General features: G+C 43.9%; 1 protein-coding gene and 2 long non-coding RNA genes across 4 annotated transcripts in view; all 3 read left to right on the plus strand.

Annotated features, from left to right (window-relative positions):
* Nucleotides 1-3044: 3044 nt before the first annotated feature.
* LOC138975682 (uncharacterized) overlaps nucleotides 3045-23858 on the plus strand; it is a 35047-nt gene continuing 14233 nt past the window's right edge. Inside the window, exons 1-4 of the mRNA XM_070348418.1 lie at nucleotides 3045-3348; nucleotides 5442-5540; nucleotides 7123-7440; nucleotides 19647-19872. Coding sequence (XP_070204519.1) covers nucleotides 7138-7440; nucleotides 19647-19872 — 529 coding nt within the window. The 5' untranslated portion in view covers nucleotides 3045-3348; nucleotides 5442-5540; nucleotides 7123-7137. The remainder of the gene's footprint in view (nucleotides 3349-5441; nucleotides 5541-7122; nucleotides 7441-19646; nucleotides 19873-23858) is intronic.
* LOC138975670 (uncharacterized) lies at nucleotides 11428-11973 on the plus strand. Its single transcript, XR_011458709.1, has 2 exons — nucleotides 11428-11640; nucleotides 11837-11973. It is a non-coding gene; the product is annotated as an uncharacterized lncRNA (long non-coding RNA).
* LOC138975671 (uncharacterized) lies at nucleotides 20349-22169 on the plus strand. 2 transcript variants are annotated; one of them, XR_011458711.1, is made up of 3 exons: nucleotides 20349-20904; nucleotides 21396-21509; nucleotides 21926-22169. It is a non-coding gene; the product is annotated as an uncharacterized lncRNA (long non-coding RNA). The 2 variants fall into 2 exon arrangements; XR_011458710.1 differs by lacking the exon at nucleotides 20349-20904 and having other exon boundaries at nucleotides 20935-21509.

Genomic DNA, 23858 nt, shown 5'->3' on the forward strand with positions numbered 1-23858 from the left:
GTTGCAGAAGTAATTCATGAGTTATCAGCATTTTAATGGGTGGCATTTTTTTTGGGGGGGGGTACTTTGTACATGTTTTTGTGTGTGTGCTTTATGCATTCAGATGTATACATATGTAAGAGTGTATGCATTAAATAAGTTGGTATATAATTAAAATTCTTTTGTTAAACAGCAAACGGAAGTATAGTGTATCACCACCCTCCCTCTCTCTCTCTCTCTCTCTCTCTCTCTCTCTCTCTCTCTCTCTCTCTCTCTCTCTCTCTCTCTCTCTCTCTCTCATCTCTCATCTCTCTCATATGCACACACACAAACACACACACACACACACACACACACACACGCATTTACAATATACAGCCCATAATTGAATAACTGAGATTAACATAAGCACTCAAGCAATAACAGAGAGAAGAAATCTTCAAACCATTACATTTGTAACTACACAAACTCACTGTAAGACTAAGAGACTGGATCTTTCTTCCCGATAACTCTTGGCGGCAGCTTCTTGAGAAGCTGTCCGCATGCGGACTCTCTGTGTCTTTGATTCCCGTTGACGTCCCCGATTGCGCTGACAAACAATGTAACACTGCCGCACCTGCTGGCCCTGCCCTGCCTCTTCTGACCGGTGGAGACGATGTTTAGCTCAGAGTTAAGACATGAGATAAGCGTACTTTGTTCGACCTGAGTATCGAAATGGACAGCTTTTACAGAAAAAAAAGAAACAACAAAACAAAACTGTTAAAAGACACAGTCTAAGAAATGGACAAACGGTTATACTTGACGGACATGAATCATAAGTGAATAAAATACGTAGCTTATACCTACCATGCAATACAGTACAGTATTAGTTTATTTATGCCATAAGGGGCAAATGTATAATGAGTTACGCGTTAGGCATTTTTAAGAACTATAAATGCATACATGAATCGTCTAAAACATGATCAGGTATAAGAAAACAAACACGTACAGATACTCCGATTCACTCAATCACACACACACACACACACACACACACACACACACACACACACACACACACACACACACACACACACACACACACATACACGCGCGCGCGCGCGCGCGCACACACACACACACATGCACACACACACACGCACACACACACACATCCACAGACATACGCACGCACATTTTACACATACACACAAAAACGCACATTTTACACACATACGGCACACACCTAAGAAATACAAAAATAACAAGAGGCGAAGCCTTCACGGCTCACGTAAGAAATCGGCAAACAGCAACACAAACTCAATCACTCCGTCACACATACACACACACAGTAAGCATACCGTCGCGATATAACCTTGAACGGTTGAAAACGACGTTAAACACCAAATAAAGAAAGAAAGAAACAGTAAGCATAAGTGATACGGTGCAAGAGTGCGAGACACTAGATCTAGATCTGTCTGTCTGTAGCCTACTTTTCACATTTAGTCAAGTTTTGACTAAATGTTTTAACGTAGAGGGGGGAATCGAGACGAGGGTTGTGGTGTGTGTGTGTGTGTGTGTGTGTGTGTGTGTGTGTGTGTGTGTGTGTGTGTGTGTGTGTGTGTGTGTGTGTGTGTGTCTGTGTGTGTGTGTAGAGCGATTCAGACCAAACTACTGGACCGATATTTGCGAAATTTGACATGAGAGTTCCTGTGAATGATATTCCCGGACCTTTTTTTCGATAAATACCTTTGATGACGTCATATCCGGCTTTTTGTAAAAGTTGAGGCGGCACTGTCACACCCTCATTTTTCAATCAAATTTTCTTTGGATACACACTTTAACTACATACGTGCCGACGAAATGTTGATAATTACTTCAATACTTTGAAGCTGTTGCTTGGATAATAACCAGGTAAAATTAGTATTTCGGTGTTCAGTCAAATGTCAAAGTTTCTCTCACATACACACACATACACACGCACAGACGGACAAAAGTTAGCATCGCATAGGCTACACTTACGTGAGCCAAAAACCAGCTGCATTCTAAGATTCGACCGGAGAATCTAGATCTCTGATTCAACTGATTCAGTTAGATCTGTAGTTGTTAGTCTTGCAGGAAAATCAATGGCGATTCTGACATCGACGTTGCGGGTAGTAGTCTAAGTAAACTCATTAAAAATGAAAGCACACAAATCAAGGACTCTTGTTGGAAAATACAATTGTTTTTGATTCCGATCCTTATTTTGTAGTCCAAATGTGTGTGTGCAGAAATACAAATTTAGATCGATTGCAAGCGTTTTAGATTTCATTGTCAGTGTACGTGTGTCACTGTGTCGGAACTGTGCCTCTCGAAACATTCAGTTAGCGTTAGACCTATGCTTTTGCTATATTTTTATGATGAGTCCTTAATTCCTGAACCGAATCATTAAGCAGAGCCTCTTTGTAAACCGCCATAAAACATAAAGTACCGTAATGTGCAATGCTGTATGCGTAAAACTGACTTTTGAGAGGTTCCCTGAAATGCGTCAACTCGGCTAAGATTTAATATCTATGAATGACGAACACAGTACGTGAACAGAGCAAACACATTGCTTGAAACAGTACTGTTTTGTTGCTTTATGAAGCCTTGTTTGCAGCCACTTAAAAGTCTTATACGACAAGAATGTATTGCATAATAAGATAAAAAGAACTTACAAGAGAACTTTCGTCAAGGAAGCGGCTGCTCACTGCTAGGAATTCTGGGTGGTTGAGCACTTTGAAAACTTCCGGTTTACATTATGTTCCAAATAAGGATATCCGACTATGTTGAAATACTACAATGAATTTTCGAACGGCTACCCTGTCTCCGTCCTTTCTGATCGGAGGGGGGTGTTTTTTTGAAAGTGTTAGTGACTAGACCAAACACTGTACATAAGGAAGACATTTTAGCTGTAAAATTTCAAATCCCAGCCATCACGTCGCAGTCAGTCTTGGCTGGTCGAGACTACGTACGTCTAAAACTCAATAACGTCTCGGAGACCGAGACATCTAACCAGAGGTTCTCGATTTCATGTGACGTCAAATCGCCAGTCAGGACGTAGGTTCTGAAGATGTCGGTATCTCAAAAATCAAGTCCAAACTTTCAGCAGAATGAAATTGAAAATGGGTTACAAAATGAAGATGTAGACGCACACTTGTGACAACGTGACATCTGATTTAAAAAAAAAAAGACTGTGGAAGTTCTGGAATGAGTGATATTCTAGCCATTTTGTGGATAACTCGTGTCAGTGTCAGTTTATCTGGAAACGGATAACGGAGATTTTTCATTTCCTTTTTCAACGACAACACGGACGCTGGAAATGTGAAATGACACGGATTTCTGATTACTTTGAACCAATTTCAATATGAGGTATGAAAGTGACGGCGGATAGTAATTGAAAATGTATGCATTTGGGGTACTAGAATAAAAAACAAGAAATGGACAGCAAACAATGGAGACATCCAGATTTGCCTTCGTCAAAAGTTCGTGAGTTCCGATCTTTGCGAATTTGTTGAGGTGGTGACGTCACATCCCGTCACGGTCACCACTTTCCAATTTCGGTCCAGATCTACGCGAAGTTCTTCGTGCGCGTTCGTCTGTTTTTCGAAACAGTGATGACGAGTAGTGTTATATATGACGAGTCTTTTTTATCGGAATATTCCAGACATCTGAATATGCTGGGTACACAAGCAACACTGAAATTTTTTTTCTGAAAAGCGAACCACACGCGGCACTGGCACACGGTAGGATACATGTGTCGCCCGTCGACTCAAGTTCTGAGTTTTGTGTGGGTATCCGTGTTCATGCACTAGGCCTCCAAAATGAACAGTTTACAGCAGCACAGTCCACAGAAGCGTCGTAAAGATATTAAACTTTTACACTGCGCACATAAAACATATGTTTAACATTATGAAAAGGACAAAAAGTACTCACGAACATTGCTGATTGAGGTTCGTCAAACACGCCTTTTTCACCACGCAGATCCCGGCTTTCGGCAAGCAGTGGTGGGCGCGAAAAACCAAGCGCATGCGCATTGAGGCACAAAGTTAAAAAATAGAGAGGAAATCCCCACCACCAACAAAGGTTCGTCTGACCACAGGCGGAAGGTATCGTTCAGTGGTTCACTGGACCACTACTTACATAGAAAGACTACAAGGTAGCCTATGTCACTCAGCTTCGAGTCGTGCTCCACTAACTTCAGAAAAAATTATGCAAAAAATAATTGCCAATGTCAAGAAACTTTGTAACTTTACAAATGCCGTGATAAATTAATGTTCTAACTATCTGTACCTTTTATATTTAGCTGCCTGTCCGCTGCATGTTTTTAAACCGTATTGTGTGCGACCAAACGTATCTGTCAACGGCATACCACTTAGATCCCATGTGAATGATGATCGTCGTATGTCCGAGGAGATAGTAGTCCGATGCAATCATTGGTTAATAACCGGATATTCGATGATTATTTTTATTGGTCGACTGAAATCGTCTGCATCGCTTCCGTTCACGGTTATTATTATTCGGTTGTTATGCAACGAAGAGTGGCAACGAAATGGCAGAGGCCAACGTTATCCCTGCAGCTCTTGGGGGGCACAATTTTTGTGTGTTAGGCCAAGCCGGCACAGGAAAATCTACGTTAACTAAAAGGAACAATGCTAAGAAGGTGCTTCTGAAACACCCTGTGTCATTAACTGAATATTCATAAATTTAATACTTACCAAAAATATAACGTTTTCTTCATTTCATCCATTTTTATTCCGCAAACGGCTCTTCGCCAAAAACCTAAAGTGAAACTCCCGTGGGTAGCTTCCCTTTGCTGCAATATTTACATATATGTTTTAGACCAATGAGCACTGGTATGCATATTCGGTGCGGGATGCATGATTTCTTAAGTATGGGGTAGCGGTTCGCAAACGAACATTAGTCCAAATGATGGTTAAAAACAACCTGCAGCGGACAGCAGCTGAAAATTAAAGGTACATACAGTTAAAACAATCATTCAACTGTATTTATTTGACCTCACACAGACCGTAGGAAGAGGCAAACCGTCTTGAACAAAAAAATTGTCCGCAGGAAGCGACTCCAAGAACACAGACGACTCGAAGCTGAGTGTCATACCTTGTAGTCTTTCTATGTAAGTAGTGGTCCAGTGAACGATACCTTTCGCCTGTGGTCTGACGAAGGTTGAATCTGGATGTCCCAAATATAAAGCCTGTCCTAAACTGGGCGAAGTCGACGACGCAAAGTATACGTCGCAAAGCTGGCCGAACGAAGCTTTCGCGCTGAGTTTTCGGTAAAAGCTTCGCGAAGACTTCGCGAATTCGACTTTAAGCTCAATTAAGGACGGGCTATAATATAAGGCCAAGAATTAGTTTGCTTTTCAATTTCCCCGACCGATTCTCTTTTTTTTCTCCACCCGATTATATATATAACTTTTTGTGTGTGACAAAAACTCGATTTTGCAGACCTAACAGGGAAACTTACTCGTCTCCATCGTCCAGGGGAGACAGCAAATATGCCAGGGGTGACAGCTCGCACGATTTCCGGCCCGAAACAAGCGACAGGTCCGTGCATGCGCCCGTGAAAATAAGCAGCACATGTATTTGCTACCGCGTACCACCATCACTATTTTTTGGCTTTATCATAGAAAACTTCTTTTTACATTTAGTCAAGTTTTGACTAAATGTTTTAACATAGAGGGGGGAATCGAGACGAGGGTCGTGGTGTATGTGTGTGTGTCTGTCTGTCTGTCTGTCTGTCTGTCTGTCTGTCTGTCTGTCTGTCTGTGTGTGTGTGTAGAGCAATTCAGACTAAACTACTGGACCGATCTTTATGAAATTTGACATGAGAGTTCCTGGGTATGATATCCTCAGACATTTTTTTTTTCTCATTTTTTTGATGTCTTTGATGACGTCATATCCGGCTTTTCGTGAAAGTTGAGGCGGCACTGTCACGCTCTCATTTTTCAACCAAATTGGTTGAAATTTTGGTCAAGTAATCTCCGAAGAAGCCCGGACTTCGGTATTGCATTTCAGCTTGGTGGCTTAAAAAATAATTAATGACTTTGGTCATTAAAAATCTGAAAATTGTAAAAAAAAAAAAAAATTTTATAAAACGATCCAAATGTACGTTCATCTTATTCTCCATCATTTTCTGATTCCAAAAACATATAAATATGTTATATTTGGATTACAAACAAGCTCTGAAAATTAAAAATATAAAAATTATGATCAAAATTAAATTTTCGAAATCAATTTAAAAACACTTTCATCTTATTCCTTGTCGGTTCCTGATTCCAAAAACATATAGATATGATATTTTTGGATTGAAAACACGCTCAGAAAGTTAAAACGAAGAGAGGTACAGAAAAGCGTGCTAACCTTCTCAGCGCAACTACTACCCCGCTCTTCTTGTCAATTTCACTGCCTTTGCCATGAGCGGTGGACTGACGATGCTACGAGTATACGGTCTTGCTGCGTTGCATTGCGTTCAGTTTCATTCTGTGAGTTCGACAGCTACTTGACTAAATGTTGTATTTTCGCCTTACGCGACTTGTTTTTTCATCATTTTGTGTGTGTGTGTGTGTGTGTGTGTGGGGGGGGGGGGGGGGGGGGGGTTAAGTTCAAAAACAGTGCCCGAGGATTTCAAGGAAGCTTTTTGCAAGGTACCTCCTTATGCAGATTGAAGCAAAATCGCAGTGAATGAAAAGCGATATTAATAATAAGTAAGTGAAAAGTGATCGATGATTGTATCGATTCAAGACATATTGATGTAAGGAAGGATTGATGGATGGATGGATGGATAGCTCTATCGATCGAGTAGGTGAGTGGATAAGTGAGTGTTACTAAGCTAGTGAGTGATTGTTGAGTGATTGGTGATTGTATCATACAGTGATCGATTCAATGACTGATTAATATAAGGAAGGATTGGTGGCTGGATGGATGGATAGATCTCTAAATCGAGTGAGTGATATGATAAGTGAGTTTGTTACTAAATCAATGAGTGATCGATATAATAACTGATTGATGTGAGGAAGAATTGGTGGATGAGTGAGTGAGTGGATAAGTTAGTTTGTTAACAAGTAGATGAGTGATCGACGATTGTATCAGTGATCGATTCAATAACTGATTGATGGATTGTTGACAGCGAAGACAAGTGTCGATGATGACGACAATCGTAGCACCGCCAAGAAGAAGCCTAACGCTAAGAAGAAGGCCACAACATGAACTGGGCGCAAATAAAGGTAAAGGTAAAGGTAAAGGTAAAGGTAAAGGCGAAGAAGAGGTCAAAGAGGAACCACCGAAACAAATGACGAGCGGCCAGAAATGCAAGGTGTGCTGCAGTACCTTTTTTGGCATCGCGATTACCATGGTGCTCACCACTTTCTACTCCATTGGCGGCGCCTACCTCTTTGTGCATCTGGAGCTCCCCTATGAGCTGCAGGTCCGGGAAAATATTAGACAGGTCTGTGATTGTGTGTGTGTGTGTGTGTGGGGGGGGTGGTGTTGTGGAGGGAAGACGGAAAGTGAGAGAGAGTATAAGAATGTGTGTTAGGCGGCACCTACCTCTTTGTGCATCTGGAGCTCCCCTATGAGCTGCAGGTCCGGCAGTGACAATATTGGACAGGTCTGTGTGTGTGTGTGTGGGGGGGGGGGGTGGTGGGGCGAAAGGGGTGTGTGGGAGGGAAGATGGAATGTGAGAGCTTGTGTTTGTCTTCCTTAAACATCCTTTTTTTTCTTCTTTTATTTCAAAGAAACCGTCACTGATACAAGTTGCATAGTTTACTTATTCGTTGTTCGACCCCCCCCCCCCCCCCCCCCCCCCCCCCCCCCCCCCCCCCCCCCCCCCCCCCCCCCCCCCCCCCCACCTCTTTGTGCATCTGGAGCGCCCCTATGAGATGCAGGTCCGGGAAAATATATGTCGTGCCGAATTCACGTAATTGCCGATTCCGCGTAATGGGCAACATTTGTGCCCATTTCGTGTAATCGGCTAAACGCTGCCCAATACGTGAAATCGGCAGCGTTTTGCCGAAATCGCGTAAACGCCTCTAAAACTTGCCTATTTCACGAATTCAGCAGCCGATTACGCGGAATCGGCAGCCGAGTTGCCCATTATAGTCTGGGGACTCGTGGCAAGAATACACCACAATACTGCAAATCATTGAACAAATTGTAGTTTTCTCAGCAATTGCACATAAAAGTACAAAGAATCGATTAAGAGGATGACACAAGTCATCCAGCAAGTATGAAAGGGTGAAAAAATTAATTAAATAAAAATCGTTTCGAAGGTAAACAACGCAGTGCGGGAGATAACTCCAACACGAGTTATCCGCGACCTTGGGAATATTAGCCAATCAGATTTTAGACGTATCGCTTTGCGCGGAATACTTGTCGTCTGCTTGAAGAACAACAGCATGGCGTTTGAGTTTGCAGAATGAAGGCGCCTGCTATATATTTTGCACCCACGACCTTCGAGTAAACGGTAAGATGCTTTCAGTTACATGTATACATGTTTTTAATGGAGGGGGGGGCGGGGGGGAGGGTAGACGGGAGGGGATGAGGGGGGCGCGAAAGTGATTGCAATGAATGCCAGATCTGTATCTGTGTCAATACGTTGAAAAACCACTTCTGTCATTTGATCGACGGAAGGGAGGTGCGCATATAAATAAGTCCTAAACTGGGTGGAGATCAGATTTAAAGATCTCCATAGATCCTGCCAGAACTTGATCGTCCTGTAGATGGTTCCAGTCTACGATCGTCCTGGGAAAATAAGAGTTCCTGTGAAAGCAGCGGCTATTGTCCGTAACACTGTTTCAACACTATTTGTTGACACAAAATCTTGGAAACGCCTTGCTGTTTAGATCTGTTCGTGTTTACCTTGCTTTCGTTTTTAGGTGGCCCTGACAGTCAGAAATCAAATTGAATTTTGTACATCTTCGATATGTAGGTAATTGGTAATTAACTCTTGAATCTTGATGATGTTATTGCATGTACAGAAATCGGTACGACATAAGAAAACACAGACATTTGAAGTGCATGCTTCATTCAATCCACGTGCGTTTTGCGTGCGGTCACTACTGGGTTCTCTCATTCGCTGCACAGAGCCGTAGACGGATCATGTCACATAATTATCTAATGTAACCTAATATGAGGGCCCCAAAGGGTTTAAAATCGTGATCGTGATTGGCGTTTTTTGACCTTTCTGTGACCGTGATTGCCGAAATTTCCATTTCTGTGATCGTGATGGGACTTTGCCCGTGATCCGTGATGACAAAAAATTCAAGTCTCGTGATCGTGATCGTCATTTGTTTTCGTGATCGTGATGGGCATTATTGCAAAGCATTTTATTTTCAACGTACATTTTTCACAGCTGTATCACTCTATGATCCTCTATTCGTCAAGGAGCCAATCCCGATTGAAGGGAAGCAACAACACATTCAGAAATATGATTTTGACAGCGATTGCTTCCCTTTAAGAGAACCAATCACACAAAAAAAGAGATCCATTCAGTAGGCAAATTGCTAAAGTCTGCATATTCGGTGCGGATACATGATTTGTCCCGAAGTGGATTAGCGGCTCGCGAACGAAGATTCGTCCAAATGATGGATAGTAACAACCTGCAGCGGACGGAAGCTGAACACTAAAGGCACATACTAGTTCAAACAATCATTCAACTGTATTATTTTATTTGACCTTACACAGACTGTAGGAAGAGGCAAACCGTCTTGAACAATATTTTTCCCCAGGAAGCGACTCCAAGAACACAGAAGACTCGAAGGTGAGCGACAGACCTTGTAGTCTTTCTCAGTGTGATAGTCCAGTGGACGATACCTTCCGCCTGTGGTTTGAGTGAGATCATTGACATTGTCGACATTGCCACGTCCGGCTGTCACTCGCTCAGTGTGACCTCGACTGGTTCGAGATCGAGTCTGCGTGTAGCCAAAACCGAAACTAGAAATGTGTTTTTCATCCCAGCAACGTGGACACGCTTGGCATAGATTCTAATTGTCGCTTCTTTGCATTAAGCTTGGATTTATTTTAGCGCCTGTAAACTTTAATATCAACAATGGGTTAAATTCAGAAACAATGGCGGGGAGACGTGCCAGTTTGGGTCACTTGATCCTCATGTCAAAGACGATCAAAGTCATGTTCGTTGGGGATTTTGTCAGGCATGCTACTTTTCCGGTAATTGCCGGAAATCCGATAAAGCCGTTTTCAAAATCCGGTAAAGTCAAATTTATTCCGGTGAAGTTGAAACATTTCCGCAAAAACGATCCGTGTGAATATCGCGCAACGCGACCGGGCGCCGGTCTCAATGAAGCCAGCGCACAGTAGTGTTGTTTTCACCAGTTTGGAGGTGTGTTGAATGGTGGTGGGGGGAGGCTAAAATGGGATTTTTAACAAGATCACAACACTATTACAGCCCTGAAAATGATGCCCAGAATGCACCAGATTGCACAGATTTTAACCGTTTTTTGAAAAAAATTCTGGGGGGGGCATGCCCCCGGACCCCCGTAGTTGGCTCGCCTGCTTCGCCACTGGCACTGCGCGCTTCTTTCAGGTAAAACCATTTTTGGCCTGTAGCATTCCTGTTTGTTTTTCAAGCCCATGAAACCAGGCGATGGTGTACCTCAAATTGTATGGCAAAGTTGAAAATAAAGAACCCATCACACATACATGTACTTTAATTTCAATCCACCCAATAGTTTTTGAGAAAATGGGTTTACAAGATTTAGCTCTGGAAATGTGAAATTGTGTAAGTATATATTCATGTGTGTGAGTGAGGGTGTGGGAGTTGAATGTGTATGAGTGGAGAGAGAGAGAGAGAGAGAGAGAGAGAGAGAGAGAGAGAGAGAGAGAGAGAGAGAGAGAGAGAGAGAGAGAGAGAGAGAGAGAGAGAGAGAGAGAGAGAGAGAGAGAGAGAGAGAAAACAATGAAAACAACATTCTTGTTACTGATTACAAACCATGATATGAATTTCTATGTGTGTATGAAAGAAAACTAAAAAAATAATAATAAAAAAGTGCAACAGTTCTCACTTTGTGTTGAATAAACAATAGATCCAGAGGAGCGAATTACTGTGTGGTTGTGTTTACTTTGACACTGTACATGCAACTTTTACCGTGACCGTGATTTGCCACTGGTGTTCGTGATCGTGAAAACAAAAATCAAGATAACTGTGATCGTGAAAGCAAAAATTTCCCTTCCCGTGATCGTGATGATACCCCCCCTTTGGGGCCCTCTAATATTCTAGCCATGCGTGTTGGTACGTGTGTGTGTGTGTGTGTGTGTGTGTGTGTGCGTGCGTGTCTGTGTTTGTGTGTGTTAGTGTGTGCGTATGTGTGTGTGCCGTGTGCGTGCCTGTGTGGGTGTGTAGAGAGAGAGAGAGAGAGAGAGAGAGAGAGAGAGAGAGAGAGAGAGAGAGAGAGAATGTATGTGTGCATGTGTGTGTTTTTATGTGTGTGTGTGTGTGGGGGGGGGGGTAGTTAAGTCGCATACAGCATTGTCTTTCATGTGATTTATTTCCTTGTTTGTCTGTATTTGATTCGGTTTTATCACTCTGGATACAGAGACGTTTCCTGACCCTTGCATCAGTCAAGAGAAAGCATGGATTCAAGACCACTGCCAAAACAAGGAACGTCTTCTGAAGACACGGTTCGCGAAGGTATGAGGCGAAAGGGTGAAGGGGGGGGGGGGGGATATGCCTGCTCGCTTGTGTATTAGGTGTGTGTGTGTGTGTGTGTGTGTGTGTGTGTGTGTTTGTGTGTGTGTGTGTGTGTGTGTGTGTGTGTGTGTGTTTGATTAAGTCACAAACAAAATTGTTTTGCAGTTGATTTATTGCCCTTGTTTGTTTTCATTAGGTTATCTCATCCTGGATGCAGAGACTTCCCTGGACCCTCACAATCTCCCGGAATCTGTCCAGGAAAAAAGCTTGGATCCCAGACCACTGCCAACACAAGAGGAGTCTTCAGAAGAAGCGGTTCATGAAGGTAATTCACACCCATCAATGTTGGAGGCCCGTGCCCTGGTCGACTGGTCTTTATGTGCGATATGCCAAACAGAAACAGAAGAAAAATGAGTAAATCCGACACAATCAACATTTGCCAAAGCTGGCGTGCAGACTGGGTACGGTCGTGTCGTCGACAATATTTTGAAACTTGAAGCCCTTGGGGATTCGTCTGTGTTTGTTTTGAACAAGGATCTCCTTGAACAATGTAATGATATGAAGACAACCTTTGAAGAGAAAAAAGCTGTATGGCACAGAACCTGCAGGAACAAATTTGATAACCAGAAAGTTGCTCGTGCTGAGAAGAGATACTGGAAAGAAGAAGATAATGACCAGAAAGAACTGCACAGCCCCGTCAAAACAAGGAGGACGATAGGACCTGTGTGTGACCGTGATGCGGAAAAGATGGTACTTCTGAAAAACTTGTGAACGCATGTACATTTACCATCGACCAAACAATTCGTGAATATGCAGAGATTGTGCAGGACCGATCACTCTTGGGAAAATTATCAGAGGGGGATATGCATGCCTTGGACGCCAAATATCATTCATCTTGCAAGTTGACTTTGTACAATAAATCTAAAAAAGCCTTAGAAGAACGGGGAATTAATGACGCACACGAACAAAATGAGTTAACAGTGTTAAGTCAACTCCTTTCTTTCATTGAAGAAGAGAGAGAAAGCAAGTCCATGTCACTGTTCAAAATGTCTGAACTGTGCAAAGTGTATGACAGCCAGTTTCGTGAGCTGCACTGTTCATATAACAAAAAGGTTCATACAACAAGACTCAAAGAAAGACTTCTTCATATGGTGCCAAATCTGCAAGCTCAAAGGCAAGGGAAAGAAACTGTCCTTATTTTCGATACAGACGTCAGCAGTTTGCTGAATTTTGCAAGAACATTAGATGATGACGCATTTCATCTTGCACGTGCCGCACAGATTGTCCGTAAAGATATCCTTTCCAAAGACTATTGTTTTGACGGTACTGTTAAGGCCTCAGCAGACGTTGTTCCCGAAAGTCTGCGTGCACTCACAGGTATGATAATGCATGGAAACGTGTCTGGTTCGACTTTGACGGAGATCAGCAACAAGCAGAAGTCAGTGTCGTCAGTTTCCGAAGTTCTGATGTTCAACACAAGGAAAGGAGACAAGAGAAGTAAACGACCCACATCTTCAAGGTAATTTCACTCAACGTCGAGGGACACACCACTGTCCAGAAAGAGAAAATGTAAGTTTTACGCCCTCACGGCAAAGCCATTAGGGGCATGTTACAAGGAAAAAATCCGGTTTTGTATGAAAATAAAAAAATAAAAATGCAGGGGGAGGGGTGTAGACCGCTGGCTGCCGACTGCTAGAGGAGACCTGAAATGAGCTAGGGACCGAGTTGGGTCGTCTTGGGTCAGTGCTGAAATGGTTACTTTATTGGCTGTTGGCCGAACGGACACCCGGGCTTCATATTTTTGCATGCATGTATTCGTGTTTCCAAGGCCTGAGGCTTTCGCTGTGACCCTAGTATCTTTATCGTGCGCATGCGTGCACACGGGGGTGTTCGGACACCGAGGAGAGTCTGCACAAAGTTGACTCTGGGACACACATCTCGCGCCGAACTTGGGGGTTGAACCCACGCTGATAGTAACAACCGGTTTTAAAGCCAGCGCCTCTACCGACTGGGCAAACTCCCCACCCAATATGTTGGGGTCAAGAAGTTCCATGGAGGGCGGGGGGTATGGAGTAACACATAGTGTTTTGCTCAGAACATTCCCACCCAACCAGAGCCGCGCTAGGGGTACGCATTACCGTGGAGCTGGCAGTCAGTGCTACCAAATGTCGTCTGTGTCTACCACTCGGTGGTGACTTAATGTGGGTCTATGTAAGCAGATGCCAACGCAAGCAATCTGATGCAGAGTCAGGAGGCGGTTTGGTACAAGAGAACCTTAGAGGCCACAGCCTCGGCCGTCTAAGGGATCTGTGTGTATGGAGGCACATTTGGTTTCTGAGGTTCAAGCGGAGCTGTTGCCTCTGCTCCCACGTTCCCGTGTCTCAGGAGGCGTTTTTGGTATGGAAGCAAACCTGTAGGTTGGGGCCTCTGCCTTTCAGGATGCCAGGACTACAAAATGTGTGTCTCGAGACACATTTAGCTTAAGATTCCAGAAGTGGATCTGTGCTGTGCTGGATCTGCTGCAAGCACACTAGAACCAGCTCGCAACAGTTGAGGTGAACAGATTGGTGACCAAGACCATCATCGGTATCTCTCCGAGTGATGGGTGTGGGCGGAGAAAGTCTCCCGGACTGAGGGCATTCTCCCTTCTGTAGCGGATGAGACTAGCCATCTCTTCCTGGAGAGTGTCACAACCTTCAAACACGTGTGTGAGGTGTCCAGTCTTGCCACACTGACAGACTGCCTTGTCCCAGTAGATGCGGCTGCTGACCGTGCGCAAGCGACGCAACAGGCTCATGGGTCTCGGGGGGAGTGGGAGGTGGTGCCCTTTCCTATTGTAGGGGAGGTGTATCCATCCTCTCTCTTCACATGTTTGTGACAGAGTCTGCTCTCTTTCCTCTCTTTTTAGCTTGGCTAGTAGCAGTTTGGCTTCCTGGCAGGAGAGCCGAATGTCTGTCATTGGCATGGTTGACATAGCCGCTGGCCATATATATACTGGCCTTCTTTTATACCTCAGAACAAGGCAGAAGGAAGTCATGTGCTCCTGTGGCGGCTCATGCTACAGAAGTGACATCCAGGCCTCATAAACATCGAGATAGACGGAAGTTCTGTATTGTTGTTTGCGGGAAAGTGAGGTAAGTGATATCAAGCTCATGATCACTCAAAATGCGTGTCAAGCGATTTAGTGACCTTGTTACCTTTCCAATGGATACATTGTTTACTCTGATAAGCAGATATGGATCCATCAAACATTGCTGTTTTGCGAAAGTTTGAGAAGATGTCGCGTAGGCATCGTTTCTCTTTTCGCGAGTAAAACGAACAACACGCGCCCCGAAACCAAGTTTACAATTTGGTGAAAGATGTATTTCTTTCACTGTGAACTTGAGACTGCGTGCTTTTGTATGTTTAATTGTCGCAGGGGATACTAAAAAGGATGTGTTCTTGCTCTGTTTTGCACTTTTACTAACTTGCTAATTTTGTGTGCGATTTTAGGAAATGATGCTTTATTTTTTATGACGAGTATAATCGTGATGATTTAATCAAATTGTCATCCTCTCATGCCATTAGGAATACTAAAGGGCTTTCTTTTTCTTATTTTGCAAACCTGATTCTGACATAAACTGGCAGTATATAGACTTTTAGAATTGATACGTTTCTTTTTATGAATAGTATAGGTTTGAAGGTCATGACCTTTTCCGATCAGTTGTGTCATCCTCTTATTCGATAGAGAATGTAAAAAGGTATATGTATGCCAATTTTGGTGCTTTGTTCAATGATATGCAGTATCCTGCCACGAGTCCCCAGACTATGACGCGAAATCGGCAATAGCAAGTTAAGTGTGCGTGTGTGCGTGTGTGCGTGCGTACGTGTGTGTGTGTGTGTGTGTGTGTGTGTGTGTGTGTGTGTGTGTGTGTGTGTGTGTGTGTGTGGTCGATCCCTCTCTCTATCTCTTTCTTTCTCTTTCTCTCTCTCACTCTCTCTCTCTCTTTCTCTCTCTCTCTCTCTCTCTCTCTCTCTCCCTCCCTCTCTCTCCTACTCTCTGTCTCCGTCTCTCTCTCTCTCTCTCTCTCTCTCTCTCTCTCTCTCTCTCTCTCTCACTCTAACAGTGTCAATGGTCAATGACAATATAACAGAAAAGAACACGAGCCACACACAGAATGAACGGATTGTGAGCATATCCTGAGGAAATACTTGTTCTCGTGTGCCCGTATTATCAATCAAACAAGGGGCCTTAGTAATTGAAACTCACAAACAATACCAAATTTAAACTTTTAGTTTAAGCTTTCATTTTGCTGATAGCAGAGGAACAGTCAGCATGGACGGCAAGCATCGTGCGCGTTTTGATGAAAAAAAGAAAAATGAACAGTTTTCCAAGTACACATTGCCCAACGCAGACGACTACCGGTACGTGGTGAATGTCTTGTGCGGCGATGGAGATCGAAAGAACAGAAACGTTTACTACATTAAGGAGAAGTTTGATGTGGTTGAAGTTCTTTGGATGAAGAAAGTGATCAAAGTAAGTGCTCTCTCTTTCTCCCTCTCTCTGTCTCTCTCTCTGTCTCTGTCTCTCTGTCTCTCTGTGTCTCTCTCTGTGTCCCTTTCTGTGTATCTCTCTGTCTCTGTCTGTGTTTCTCTGTCTCTCTGTCTCTGTCTCTCTGTCTATGTCTCTCTCTCTCTCTCTCTCTCTCTCTCTCTCTCTCTCTCTCTCTCTCTCTCTCTCTCTCTCTCTCTCTCTCTCTCTCTCTCTCTCTCTCTCTCTCAATTCACGAAAATTGTTTTTTCTCTCAACTTTTTGTGCTTAAGCTTGTTCGAAACGTGTGTTCATTTTGCATTGACAATCAAGTTTTTTTGTGTGAACGTGTTTGTTAATGTGTCATTTTGTGTTGATCTCTCTTTCTCTCACACACACATACACACACACACACACACACACACACACACACACACACACACACACATACACACACACAAGCACAAACACACACACACACACAAAACACAGACACACACACACACAGACACACACACAGACACACATACACACACAAACACACACAAACACACACAAAAACACACACACCGACACAGACACACCACACACACACGCGCACACACACACACACACACACACACACACACACACACACACACACGCACACACACACGTACAAATGTGTAAGTGTTCGCGTTCGTAAATGCAAGTGAAATTAATAATAATGATATTGTGCAGATACAGAAAACGCAACAAGAAACTCCCAGGTACATCGTTACCCAAAATAAGCTATTCGACGTCCTGCCTAAGGCACGTGTCAACACTGGGCACAGAGGCGAGAAAAAAACAAAACAATTCTCCAAGATAAGTACGCGAACATTTCCGGTAAAATTATTAACTGTTTTGTGTCGGCCTGTGAAACCTGCCAACAAAAAAAGGGAAATCCAAGCAAAGGCCTGGTTGTGACACCTGTCAGGTCAAAGTCTTTCTGCGACAGAGACCAGGTGGACCTTATCAACATGGAGTCATCCCCTGACGGCGGCTTCGTGCACATTCCTAATTACCAGGACCATTTCACAAAATTCCTGGTCCTACGACCGCTGAAAAGCAAAAGAGCGGCAGAAGTTGCATACAACTTAATTGATATTTTCACAATGATTGGCGCTCCGTGTATCCTCCAAAGCGACAATGGTCGAGCATTTGTTGCTTCAGTGGTTGACGAACTCAAAAACATGTGGCAAAACCTTCGCATTGTACATGGGCGGGCTCGACATCCCCAGAGCCAGGGTTCAGTAGAGCGATCGAACGCAGCTGTGAAGCAAATGCTGTTACCGTGGACCATTGACAACGGCACCAGTAACTGGTCTGAAGGGCTCCGCTTTGTCCAGCTACCAAAGAATTCATCCCCACACAGAAATCTGCAGAACAAAATTCCATACGAGGTGTTGTTTGGGGAAAAACCGAGATTGGGTCTGCAGAAGACCTTTCTGCCTAAAGATGTTGCAGACGTGCTGACGACGGGGATATTAGCTCAGTCGGTAGCGCGCTGGATTTGTATTCAGTTGGCCGCTGTCAGCGCGAGTTCGATCCCAGGTTCGGCGGAAATTTATTTCACAGAGTCAACTTTGTGTGCAGACTCTCTTCGGTGTCCGAACCACCCCCCGTGTATACTACATTGGGTGTGCACGTTAAAGATCCCACGATTGACAAAAGGGTCTTTCCTGGCAAAATTGCTTAGGCACAGTTAATAATTTTCTACCATACCCGTGTGACTTGGAATAAGGCCGTGAAAGGTAAATATGCGCCGACATGGCTGCAATCTACCGGCCGTATAAAATTTCACCTCACACGGCATCACTGCAGAGCGCCTAGAACTGTACCCACGGAATATGCGCGATATAAGCCTCATTGATTGATTGATTGATTGACGACAGAGGAAGATCTGGAATCTGCCATACGAGAGATGACAGGGGCCGAGGAAGTTGATGACGAGGTCATGGCCGTACCAGAGATGACTGGGCCAGAGTGAGTTACAGACGAAGCCATGGCCATACCAGAGTTGACAGGGGCGGCAGAACCCGTTGCTCAAGACGTTATGGCAGTAGACAAAGAAGATGTGGCTGCCAGTGCAGATTTAGAGACTGGAGATGAGGAATCAGCACAATCCGATTGTTCCCAGGCAGATCCCAGATCTCAAGAAGAAGAGAATGACAATACATCTGATGACCCCACAGTTGCTGAACACATGAAGAAGATAAGGGCTTGCCGAGCGGAGACTTTACTTGGCCAAGAAAAAAGTATCGCTCAAATGCTGTCTTCAAGCAGTGTCAAACAACCCTCCCTAAACGTCGGGGACTGTGTCCTACTTCCAGTGTCTGAGTTTGACAGGGGTCGACTCGACGCCAGAAATATTCCCGGAGTCGTGTCTAAAATCACAGAACACAGCGCGTATAGGATCGCTACAAAGCACGGCGTCGCGATCGTCAATACTGCTTATTCCAGAAACCAGTTACAGAAGGCAGATTGTCAAATCCTAAAGCTTCAAGATACAAACCCAGCCGTTTCTTCTTTTAGAAAAAATTGCTACTAAGCATTCCGCCCATGGTGGTCAGGGGTATGCAAAATGCGCCTGTCAGACATCCTGCAGCTCCAAGAGATGCGCTTGTAGAAGAAGCGGCACTCTCTGCCACAGTCACTGTCACCCAAAAAAACAGCAAATGTAAATAACAAATACAAATTACTACCAAACTGCATGTCAGCCAAACTATAACCTGTGTTTGTGGTACTGAAAGATGAAAATAGCAGCTTAACTTGTATTGTTGAGGAGCGTTCTTTTTCACAATTATGCGTAATTCTTCATGTTCATCTATTTGTTCATCTTTTCCTATTATCGTTCTTTTGTTTCGAAAATAAATGTTTGCCTCGTTTGCATCACTTGTATACTGTGTGTGTGTGTGTGTGTGTATGTGTGTGTGTGTGTGTGTGTGTGTGTGTGTGTGTGTGTTTGTGTGTGTTTGTGTGTGTGTGTGTGTTTGTGAGTGTGTGTGCGTGCGAGCTAAAAAGTATATTATCACAGTCATGGCCAGTATCGACAACACACACACACGCACACACACACACACACACACGCACACACACACATACACACAAACAAACACACACACTAAACTCACTATTGCCGATTTCGCGTAATGGGCAACTTGCCTATTACGCGTAATCGGCTGCTGATTCTGCGTAATCGGCAGCCGAATTCGCGAAGTAGGCAAGTTTTAGAGGCGTTTACGCGATTTGGGGAAAACGCTGCCGATTTCACGTATTGGGCAGCGTTTTGCCGATTACGCGAAATGGGAAAAAATGTTGCCCATTACGCGGAGTCGGCAATTACGTGAATTCGGCACGACATATATATGCCTGCATAATTATGCTCATGGGCAAGCCTGCGTGAACACGTGAAGTACGTTTGTGTGCATCTTTTAATGGCATGCCCCTGTCCTAAATACCATCGTTTGCGCAGCATCTGAACGACTCAGTCGACAGCCTGTGGAAAAACACACTTAAGCTGCACACGCTCTCAGAGATAGAGTGGAGGAACTCCACCAAAGATGAGCTTAGTCGCTTCAAGCAGATAATCTTCGATGCTACGAAAGCGGGTTGGGACGGCACCAGCAAGCCCGACGATACCCCTTCGTGGACAATATCTTCTTCCCTGCTCTACTGCGTGACTATTATCACTACGATCGGTCAGTTTTGTCGGATGGATGGATAGATTGCTTGAGTGCCTGAGTGCTCGAGTGCTTGATTGATTGATTGATTGATTGATTGATTGATTGATTGATTGATGGATTGATTGGATTGGATTGGATTGGATTGGATTGATTGATCGATTAGTTGTTTGATGGCGATTGATTTATGGCAATTGATTGATTGATTGATTGTTTGATGGCGATTGATTGATTGATTGATGGCGATTGATTGATAGCGAATGATGGATTGATTGGCTGTTTGATGGCGATTGATTGATGGATTTATTGATGGCGATTGATTGATTGATTGGTTGTTTGATGGCGATCGATTGATGGCAATTGATTGATGGCGATTGATTGATGGCGGTTGATTGATTGATTAATTGTCATTTATTGATATGCCACTAGTACTCTTGACCTTATTACCAACATCTGTGTAAGTCAGCGAGAGGGTTTGTATTGACTCACCTAACCCAATAAACATGCCAGAACTGGGCCACTGCTGGCTTTTTGCTGGCAAGTTTGGTAAAGCTGGCCATAAAAAAACCAACACTGGGCCAATTATGGTTTGCCAACAAAGGCCCAGTTATGGCTTGCCATCACTGGCCCATCTCTGGCATTCCAGTAATATTGTCGGCCAGTAAAATGCCTTAATTGGCCCACTGTTGGCACGCCATTGGTGGCCCAGTGCTTGTTTGCCAGCATTGGGCCATAGGTGGCGATTTGCTGGCAATTATAGGTGGGTTTTTGCTGGCACGCCAGCAGTGGGCCAATGCTGGATAATTGCTGGCAAGAAGATCTGCGACAGCACAGCGGTATGACTTTCTCACTTGGAGTGACGTAATGTACAAACAAATGTCGAAATATCTTGACGTCACTCGTGATGATGACGCATTGTCAACTAAATCCGGCCCGCGGTGGTTCTGCAGATGTCCGGTTATTTGTTTTGCATTCAACTTCAAGGAATTTCCAAAGCACCTTCTTCGATTTCAGTACGCGTCCGATCTCCTCCGGCTAGAAGCAAGCGTGGTGAGTTTCACAAACAGTTGTGTGAGCAGGTCGTCGCAACGGCGTTAGATCTAGTATCTTCTTGTTCTTTTCCTCCGTTGTCGGTCTTTTTTTCAACTTTCTTCTGCTGGACGTTTGAGTCAGTTCGCAAAATATAATAGACTTTAAGAAGTCGTCCTCTCTGTAAGAAAGAATCTGCGCGCGCACGCGCGTGTGTGTGTGTGTGTGTGTGTGTGTGTGTGTGTGTGTGTGTGTGTGCGCCCGCGCGCGCGGTTGTGTGTGTGTGTGTGTGTGTGTGTGTGTGCGCCCGCGCGCGCGGTTGTGTGTGTGTGTGTGTGTGTGTGTGTGTGTGTGTGTGTGTGTGTGTGTGCCTTTTTCCTTTCTTTGTGTGATTGAGTTTGTTTTGTCTCTGTCAAAAGAAAAGCACCATAGGCATTACCATAAGCTTACTTGTAACCAAACAAATTGCATCTTGTGAATGTTGACATTGAGTATGTGTCTATTCACTCCAGGACAAAGATTTGTGCAAGTGTCTGACTGCCCAACTGGATAAGATGCAGCTCGCCTGGGTCTCAGTTCCTGAGAGAAACGCAAGAGAGCTGTCCGAGACAACGTAAGCTTCGCAGGTTAGATCAAAATACATATTCCTGTTGACCCCTTACTTCTGCTTGGCATTTTAGTCAGTTCAGAAAATATGATAGATTACAAGAAGTCGTCCTCTCTGTGAGAATGCCTCTGTGTGTGTATGTGTGTGTGTGTGTGTGTATGTGTGTGTGTGTGTGTGTGTGTGTGTGTGTGTGTGTGTGTGTGTGCGCGTGTGTGTGTGCGCGTGTGTGTGTGTGAGCGCGCGCGCGTGCGTGCGTGCGTGTGCTGTTTGCTTGCATGCCTGCGTGTATGCTTGCGTTTGTTTGGTTGTTTGGTTGTGTGTGTGTGTGTGTGTGTGTGTGTGTGTGTGTGTGTGTGTGTGTGTGTGTGTGTGTGTGTGTGTGATATGGAATAATGAATTAAAACCAACAAAACTCGTTTGCTTTCATGTTTCAAGAGGTGAACGGCAGGAGGACTTGAGAGTTTCAATGGCTTACCGTAGGCTACGACGTCAGGACAAAGAAAAGAAGCGTTATCTCAACGTTGCGGATGCGAACAGAGAAATGACAGAATCAAGACAATCCTACGGAGGTTTACTGGGAAGTGAACAAGAAACATTCCTGCCTTTGGTCATCATGTCTCGAGTGTGAAATTTAGAACGCTGTACAAATAAAATAAAACAGTGAGCAACTGAAAACAAAGCGTACGTTTCTGTAATGTTTCGGTAATGAGTCGTTGCTGTTTGGAAGCTTTACATTTGTTTTGTTTTTGAGTCACTTGAGAAAAAGTGACTCTATGTAATCGGTCAGTGTTAGTCTGTCCGGCCGGCCGGCCGGCCGGCCGTCCGGCCGGCCGTCCGTAGACACCACCTTAACGTTGGACTTTTCTCGGAAACTATCAAAGCGATCGGGCTCATATTTTGTTTAGTCGTGACCTCCAATGACCTCTACACTTTAACGATGGTTCCGTTGACCTTTGACCTTTTTCAAGGTCACAGGTCAGCGTCAAAGGAAAAATTAGACATTTTATATCTTTGACAAAGTTCATCGGATGTGATTGAAACTTTGTAGGATTATTCTTTACATCAAAGTATTTACATCTGTAGCCTTTTACGAACGTTATCAGAAAAACAAGGGAGATAACTAGCCTTTTCTGTTCGGCAACACACAACTTAACGTTGGGCTTTTCTCGGAAACTATAAAAGTGACCGGGCTCAAATTTTATGTGAACGTGACTCCCAGTGACCTCTACACTTTTACGTCTGCTTTGGTGACCTTTTTCAAGGTCACAGGCATTCTTCAGGTATGCATTGTGTTGTGAATAGCAATTTCTTCCTGTCCATCTGATGCCTCATATAATATTCAGAACTGCGAAAGTGACTCGATCGAGCGTTTGCTCTTCTTGTTAATATATATTACTGTATTGTTGTTGTGCCCGCTATAACTGCGTTGATGACGATATTCTGTCAAAACCACTGCCTTTACTTGCCAGATAAGTTACACGACAAATGTGATTAGCATTTCAATTGCATTTTACTGATGAATTTGATAATTACGCATATGCATATTGCTAATGTACAGCTTGACAGCATTGCCCTTTGCTTTATTTGCGCACGTCTTGCCGCCAGCATGGGTTGAAAAGTCCATTGATGTGCTGTGTTTTGTTATTGTTATTACATTCACAGTAAAAAATGACAAAACAAAGCATATTTATAGACTTCTAACAACCATCTATGGGCTAACAAGACTGTGCAGATCGAGTACATGAATAGAGCCGTCATTCTATCCGAATCAGTGGTATTGGTATATTTCCTGCAACTTATTGGCATTTTGCTGGCAATGGTAAAGACAGAAATATGGCATTTTGCCGGGCCACAACTGGCCCGGTAATTTCAGCAGGTAAAGGGCCATTAACGGAAAATATATGGAAAAAAGTTTTTTTTATATGGAACTAAAAACCTGCAAAATGCTGGCAAAATGCTGGCGAAATGCTGGCAAAATGCTGGGTTTTTGATGGCAAGCCATCAATAAGCCATCAAATAAATGATGGGTTTTTGCTGGCAAAATTCTGGCAAAATTCTGGCAAAATGATGGCAAGCCATCAAAAAGCCATCAAATAAATGATGGGTTTTTGCTGGCAAAATTCTGGCAAAATGATGGCAAAATGATGGCAAGCCATCAAAAAGCCATCAAATAAATGATGGGTTTTTGCTGGAAAATTGCTGGCAAATTGCTGGCAAAATGATGGCAAGCCATCAAAAAGCCAGCAAATAAATGATGGGTTTTTGCTGGCAAAGTGCTGGCTTGCCAGTGATGGCCCATCAATTTGCCAATGTGCATACGGGTAATATGCCAGCATTGGGCCATAAGTGGGCCTTTGATGGCAGTAGT

Source organism: Littorina saxatilis, linkage group LG9 (genome assembly GCF_037325665.1).
Source record: "Littorina saxatilis isolate snail1 linkage group LG9, US_GU_Lsax_2.0, whole genome shotgun sequence".
NCBI lineage: Eukaryota > Metazoa > Mollusca > Gastropoda > Littorinimorpha > Littorinidae > Littorina > Littorina saxatilis.